Genomic DNA, 7,898 nt, shown 5'->3' with positions numbered 1-7,898 from the left:
CACCCTAATAAAAAAAAAAAAAAAAAAAAAAAAAAAAAAGCGCCATGGATTGGGAGATGCCAGCTCAGCAGGGTATTTATGCTACTTCAGAGCTGATATCAATCAGGAACATTTTACAAATTTACACTTTATCTAAGTTGCAAAAGGAACCAGAGGACCAGACTTGAATACAGAAAAATTACTAGAGTTCCAGAAGAGTTTTACAACATTACATGTCCAGATGTCTGAATGAAAAACAGTTACTGACATAACCCAATCGAAAGATAAGCCAACCATAAACCTTTATGGATTTCTTAGCGTTTTCCTACTGTAGATCCGAACAGTTTGCGTGGCAGTACAAGTCAAAATATGGACGCAGAATATTTCTACTAGCTGAGACATGCAGCAAGTAAGGTTCTCACACAAGAATTTGGGACAGCCAATTTTCCTTGTGTTAGCAAGTGTCATGGGTTCTTTGTGCAATTGCTTATGAAGTTTAATATTATCTTTATTGTTGCTGCGATAAAGCTGTAGTAAGGTTAGGTGTTTAATTCAACATCATAATCTAATACAGGAACACGTGTTGCCATCTGTGCTAAGTAACAGCGTGCTTTCCCTGTTTCAAAAACAACCCTGTCAGCTCCAGCATAAACTCCACATGACTTGTAAGGAAGACCTAAACTGTTAACTCGTTATAAGCAAAAGCAGAGCGGCAGTTCTCATCTCATCTTGCCTATGAACTGTCACACCAACATATCACCGGTGACATGTTGGACAGCGGGTGCTTTTTAAGGCCCTGACACTGCATGTGGGTGGGTGACTTGCTCCCTTCCCCTTGTGCAAGTTCAGCTGAAGAGAGAAATGAGTTGGGGATGTGCCCAAGAGCCTGGTCTTTGTCAGCAGAGGGTAATTCCCTGCGATGGTAAGCCTCGTGGAATCAGCCTTCTTCGGTTGGGCCGTCCTGTCATGGAGCACAACGGTGACAGCTAAGGAAGAATTTGGTTTTAAGCACACCCCTTTCACTTTCATAGTTGTGAAAGAGGCCCACACTGTGGGGAAAGACTTGCCAGTACACAGACGACTAAATCTCATTATGTGCAAAGTAGTACTAAGACCACAGGCACATGACTCCTCTGGTATTTCTGTTTAAAATAAATAAATCTTTCACAATTTCTGTATGCAATTAAGTATTTTCAAACTATAACGGATTTTTTACTCCGTTGTGGTCCTTCAAATGACGGCCTGTATCACATACCTCTGAAGCACACTTTTCTTGGTTAAGAGCTGCATGCTTCTCATTTGTTCTAGAGCTGGAATTGTGTACAAGTGGATTCCCTGAACACCTGTGAAACCCTTCGGGTAATGCTTCATTCTTATCAGATGCCTGATGCTTACAGAGGCAATAAACCAAAGTAGCTTATGACGCTTTGCTCCGATACCTTTGCTACCAACTTCTCCACTATTTTCCTTAGGCATCTGCCATTGCTAGCATACATCGAACTTTTCACTATTTCACTTAAGGTATGTGAATCCATAATGGCATTAGTAATACTCAAGTCATAGGGACAAAAGTAAACCTCGTACGTGGCACTGTCTAACTTGAAAAGAAAACTTCTCCTTCTGGTAAATGAAGCTCTAAAATAACCAATTTTGTATCACACAAGTTATACTTGGCAATTTTTCAAAGCCCAGAAAACTCTAAAGCCACTTCAGGCAACAACTTACAAGAAAGTAAGCTTTCAGATGCATTATCAACAAAATATTCAAGGTAACACCTAAAAAGGTAATGCAACAGAAGCCAAACATTGGTTATGCAGGCACTCGGCTGCTGCAAAGATTTTATAAAAGCGTCATGATGTGCATAATCAAAACTAGTCATAATTAGGTATTAACCTACATTCAGGTTAGAAAATTTGCACTTCAAAGAATCAGCTTGGCAAAGGAGGGTATCACCATGCCTGACCCAAATCTACTTCCAAGTCTGAAGCTTAGCAAGAAAGTCAGCAGGCACAAGATTTACGGAGGATGAAGAGCTACATATTCCTTGTTGACATGAGAAGCAAGATCTGGAACTGGTGATGATCTAGTACAAGGAATGGAGTCAGCTTTAGCACTGGCAAGGATAAAGGCAGAAGAAAGCTGAAGGCTGCTGTATTTAAAACGGTATGCATGGGCCAGGTTCACAGAGGGGTTTTCTAATGTAGGCAAAGCGATGAAGAAAGACCGTGAAGTTCTTATTCCAGATGCTAAGTTTCTTTCAGATGTGAAGGTTATTTTAAATAGTTTCTCTAATATTGTAACCTAAACAAATACACATTAAAATTAATTTCCAGAGATCTGCTCCAACCACACATGCACCAATCTGAACGCTATCATAGAAAAAGGTTAGTTTCATCATCCACATACGCACTCATTATCTAGTACCTCAACAACACCCAGATTTCCAGCATCTATAAATCTTCAAACCTTTTAATTAGCATGCATCAGAGTTGTGTACATTACCTGGAAAAATACTGTTTCAGAAAACTCATAACAGTAACAAAATCTGATTTAACGCTCACGAGACACCCAGACTCCGGGCAAGCAGAGTAACTGCTTCAGAACTGTTTGCGGGCAGTTGAACAATTCCATACCTTAAACCTGCAAAAGGGGTTTTCCTGCGTGAACTCCACTGGAGCGATGTTATTGTTGAAGTAACCTTTGCCTGTTCCCCAGAAGGCCTGAAGCTGGTTCCATTTTGCCAAAATAGCATCTCTCTCATCTCCTAAGAGTGTCGGAGCCGAGAGGGCACTGGTAGTATTGATGAGCTGGTTCGACTGGGCAGGTGTCTGAGCAGGCTGGCTGAACAAGCCGCTTCCTAATGCTGTGTTGGATGAAGAAAAACAAATGAACTCCTTTTACCAACCAAGACAGACTTGCTTGCTAACACATACCATCTGCGCATCATTGGTATCACGTCTTTTCACATTTTGAGAAGCAAAATAAAGCACAGAATAAATAACTCACTATCAGATAATGTTTTTTAAAAGCGTCTTTTTACACCCAATCTTCATCAGCAACAGAAGTTCCTGGATGCAGAGTTAGAAGAAAAGATTTATTCTTTTTTCTTTAAATGAGACGTCTATATTCACCCATGACATCATCTGGCACCTTCGATATCTAAATCTGAAGGGTAGATTTGTTATTATAAATTCAGTGGACTCAGAGCCTGCAGCTGGTCATTATCCAACTCGCATTTAAACTAAACTCAAGACTCTTCTTCTCCCCTTTCTAGTAATGCCATGACTGCCAACATCAATTCTGTAACTACTGTTTCTACCATTGCCAAACCAAAGGGGTGAATATTGTTGTTGGGAACTCAAGGGTGAAGCTCAGAAACTTGCTTGAGCTCTAGTTTAAGAAAAAGGCAAGGGCTGCAACCGTAGGCATTTCAAAAGCCAAATTTCTGAGAAGTCTCCATCAATCAGGAGATAAGTGTAACAGCCTCCTTTTATAATATACTTCTGTCCTACTACTTGCGCGCCTGTTGCAGTCTTACGCTTTCGTTGCTAAGGAAGGGGTAAATCAAGAGAAGGCCATACTTACTGGTCTGTTGCTGCTGCGTACCGAAGCCTCCGAAGCCTAGCCCAGTTCCCAACCCACTACCCAAGCCAGTTCCAGTTCCTGTGCCAAAACTAGTACCAAATCCAAAGCCTTTGTTCTGGGTACCACCAAAGAGTCCTGGGGAAATAAGCAAAACGCTATTGAGAAAAACAAGAGAATAGTACCTGTGAAATGCAAAACGTTATTGTGAAGGGCTGATGCCCTACTGTTCATTCTAAAGCAAATACTTTCAGATTTGTGCTCTCTTACCGCTGGTGCCTGTATTGCTGGGAGCAGAGAAACTAAATGCTGGTCCCGCAGTGGTGGTAGTTGTCCCAAATCCTCCAAACGCACCTAACAAACAAAGTTTGCAAGTAAGGCAGACAGCACATTGTGAGTGGCAGCCGTGCATAACATGACGATAAACCGCACGCTTCAAGGGGTGTTATGAGAAGAGATGTTGACAGATGGATGTATTATGTTACAAGCATGTAGTTCACATTGATCATGGGTATCGAGTTCATTGTCTGAGGAAATGGGGGAGAAAACATGAACCAGAAAGCCAATACGTCTATGGTGTGTCAAGAAAGCAAATAAAAAAGCAGCAGTTAACTAACATCCTGCTCCTTTACCAGCAGGATGTGCTTTCCTTCATGACAGACACAACTAGTAATAGTATTTCTTAGATTCATTCTCAGGAATACTTCTAGTCAATATCGTTGCTAAGTGTTTAATAAACCATCTGATGTTTTGTAAGCTTTTTAAACATTCCTAACCTCTTCAGAGCAAAAATAGAAACAAATCAAGTAAAGCTTGAGGCTAGGGTGCACACAATTGCTGTGCTGACATGGGAATGCTGTCACAGCAACGATTTCTTTCTACACACAGGTAAAATTCTACAAGGTCTTTTTTTTTTTTTTTAAGCCTAGTTTCCCTGTCATCATCCCCATTAAATCTCATTTTGAGGTTCAACCACTATCAGAGGAAGACGGATGCAAAAGCCATCAGCCTTCCACAGATCTGCAGGAAAACCAGTCACTGGCTAGCAGGAGGAGACCTAAGGGAGGGCCTGAGCTCCACTGTGCCAGTGAAAGCCCCAAGAACCCCATCTTCCCATTTGCCCCCTCAGAAGATGTGCCCCGATACAGGGTGGCTGTGCCGAGACCGGTGCTACTGGCCCAGACAGCCTCCCAGCGCATGAGACTGCACAAGTGCTGGATGCCACCACACCACCTCTTTGCTACGGTGGTGCAAAAGCGCCATCGGCCCGAGGTGCAGCCTGTGGACATCTGACTAGCCCTGGAGAGCAAAGTTTCCCCGTTTCAAGCTGTTTTTACATGTATTCAAATGAAGAAAGACAGTCTGCTACGAAGTATTTGCAAAAAGATGCTGCCACTCACAGGTCAATAGCAAAAAAAAAAAAAAAAAAAAGTCTTTTTAGACCTACTACACTTACTGTCCTCTTGTATACATACAAAATAAAAAGCTTAAACCAAAGTTGACATGCAATCACATTTTATTTTCATTCAGCAAACATCTTAATGCGAGTGGATATAATAAGTTGTTCCTTGTAATGTTCAAGTTTCAGTCCTACCAGCTAGTGAGAAACCCTAGTGGGAGTACCATCAGATGACACCATTTTTAGCTGGTTTTGTACTCACAGCAAATTTAGTCCTCCTTTCTTGAAAAAGGATCCAAGAGCGCAAACTGCTAAACAAAATTAAGTATGCAAGTTCTCTTCTGGAGTAGTTCAAATTCAGCTAAAGAAGTACAGTCCAATAGTGTTCATACCAAATAAAAACAAAATCAGACCCCTTGAGTGCACAAAACAGGTAAGAGTACGCTAACACAGGGAGCAATGACACTGTGGAATGAATGTAATTCCTATACGAGCAGCGGCAACGAGACCCCACGGGCTAATTCTACACGAGTTAAAAGCATTAGAAATCCATACAGTTAAGCATTTTTAGATGAAATGGAAGAGATTTAACTTGCAATTGTATCAGCTGATGAGTCAGAACTGATGGATCTCCATGGGGCCGTGAACCGTTTTCTTAATCAACACCCAGCGCACACATCACGCACAAGACCCTCCCAGAAGCACAGAGAATCTCTTAACGAGAGCCTGGGACGCGTGCTATGCCAGGGTGCAGAACGGTCTTTAGGAAACAGAGATCACAGCGAGGGCTGTTCATTTTGTGCTGATCGTATAAAATTTGTTTCTCCACAGAAACTATCGAGGTGTAGTGCATTCATGACAGCCAACGGAAGGCCAATGAGGAGACACAGGGGAAGATGAAAAACATGACTGCAGTAGTCCAAGAATCTCATGTCAGGAAACGTGACGTTAGGGACCAGCTCTGCAACTGTTCGTGATTGCCTGGATCTGAACGGAGAATTTTGCTAGGTAATCGAGGCTCAATTTTAGACCGGGTCAGACTGGTAGGTTACCACAATTCATTTCCTTTTCAGAGACTGAGTATTTGGTACATGGTTATTTTTCCTCAACAGCTATTTCTTGAGAATTTAATAGGCAAAAACCCCTATAAGCCTACGGCTCTCAAACCCGTTCCACTTTCAGAGCTTTTATCTCCAGCCTTCACTGGATACTAAGATTAGTACTAAATACAGATTCTCAGTTCGGAATGTAATTCTTGGACCCCTGCTGTTAACATTTATTACAGAATAAGTATTTATGCATTATCTACCTGCACTTGCCAGACTGTTACCAAAATTGAATGGTGGAGTTGAGGTAGTAGAAACACCGAAATTCCCAATATTAAAATTCACTGCAGGATTAGCAGTTAATCCGAAACCCCCAAAATTAAACCCACTGGCAGTGGAGTTTGTAGTCTCAAGCCCACCAAATCCTGACAAGCGGGAAGCAGAAAAAGAGCAAGGTAACATTAGTTCTAAGTAAAAGGTAGATTCAGGAAAGAAAAGCTAAAATATTTTTCCATCACCACGGACAAGACAGGCATAGTCAAAAACAAGAGTACGATATTGACTGGCATTAAACATTATTTATTGAACACAAGGAGGACAGTTAAAAGCTTTCTGTATAACCCACTCTCCCTACGTCACTGCTGTAAGCATGTTATTTTTCAACTATATTGCATATAAAGCAGCTAACGTTTTCCCCATCTTATTTCAAAGCTATACATGAGAATATCCATGTGATTCAGCATTCCCGTTAAGAGTAATTTTTAACTGCCTAAGATGGCTCGATACAGCTGCGTCTGTACTAGTGTAACCGATAGTGGCATAGTTATTTCATAAGCTATCATCAGGAAAGCAAGAATAAACCATCTTCGTGCTAATACCATACCCACATATGAGCAGCGATAGCAGAATAACCACAAAATACAACTCCGGCAGCTGAGGCACCGTGCGTGCCTCAAATACTCCAGGGCGGACTTACTCAAGTTATATTCGCAAAACCTGTGCGCTCCAGCGCTTGCTGCTGACTTACCCAATGCATGCAGGTTTTTCAGCGCTAAGAAAAGTGGGCTAATACAGCGGCTCCCCGATTCCCTCCCCAGAAGTAGCTGAGAAGTTCATGCTAGACAGACAGACAGACAACGGGAAGTCCTGGGGTTCGATCCCAGAATTCCTTCTAATATTGGTCTGCGACCACAATAAACCTTGTGACAGCGTACAAGCAGTACAAGATGATCTTTTACTTTAAGATGGGGCCAGAAAGTCTGTGTCTAAGACAGCCAGAGTCGGAGCGAAAGCCCACACGGTAGAGCCCAGGCTAACCGCAGTGAAGATGAGCCCTGTCCGAAAGACTGATTCAGAGGGTCTACTCTAAGAGCCAGCGAAGAATTATTTTACTAAGTGAGAGTAAGGAAGGCTCTGGCTTACATTTCACCAAGCCTGACAGTCAACTGACAGCGGCAAAACAAGCGGGGAAAAGCCCATCTTCCTTTACAAGCCAAACGCTGCCTTTCACATTGCTCGAAGGTTAACTTCCAAGAGCATCTCACCCCAACAGGCGCACCACCGCCATCAAGAGCGCTGATCCCAGCGACCTGGCAGCATTAACCGTCCGTCACCACGTCACAAGCGCCCTACGAACGACTGACTCGGCAGGACCAAGCCCCGGACGCCTCCCGAGACGGACCCGCCGCCGCTGCGCAGGAGCCGTTCGTGCGGGAGGAGGGAAAGACCCGAACAGAACCCGGCCGGTGCGGTGGGGTGACCGAGAGCGGGCGGGAGAAAGCAGCGGGGGAGCTCGCATCTCACCGGCTCCGCCGCGGAGAGGCGAGAGGAGACGGCTAACGCCCGGCCTTGCCGAAACCGGCTCCGCACGGCCGCGCCCGCCGCGCTCCGGG

General features: G+C 43.4%; 1 protein-coding gene across 2 annotated transcripts in view; it reads right to left on the bottom strand.

Moving 5' to 3' along the window:
- The window catches only part of NUP54 (nucleoporin 54), a 10,809-nt gene extending 5,843 nt beyond the window's left edge, over positions 1-4,966 (bottom strand). For both annotated transcript variants that reach the window (XR_002086321.1, XM_019474492.1), the window contains exons 1-3: positions 3,832-4,966; positions 3,565-3,699; positions 2,613-2,842 (exon numbers count right to left, since the gene is read on the bottom strand). Coding sequence is in view for 1 of the 2 variants with exons in the window: in XM_019474492.1 (XP_019330037.1) it covers positions 2,613-2,842; positions 3,565-3,699; positions 3,832-3,973 (507 nt within the window). In the remaining variant the exon portion in view is untranslated. The remainder of the gene's footprint in view (positions 1-2,612; positions 2,843-3,564; positions 3,700-3,831) is intronic.
- Between the last annotated feature and the right edge of the window lie 2,932 nt (positions 4,967-7,898).

Source organism: Aptenodytes forsteri, unplaced genomic scaffold (genome assembly GCF_000699145.1).
Source record: "Aptenodytes forsteri isolate BGI_AS27 unplaced genomic scaffold, ASM69914v1 Scaffold221, whole genome shotgun sequence".
Lineage (NCBI taxonomy): Eukaryota > Metazoa > Chordata > Aves > Sphenisciformes > Spheniscidae > Aptenodytes > Aptenodytes forsteri.
Note: the sequence above shows the minus strand (reverse complement) of the source record. Positions and strands in the feature narration are given on the sequence as shown.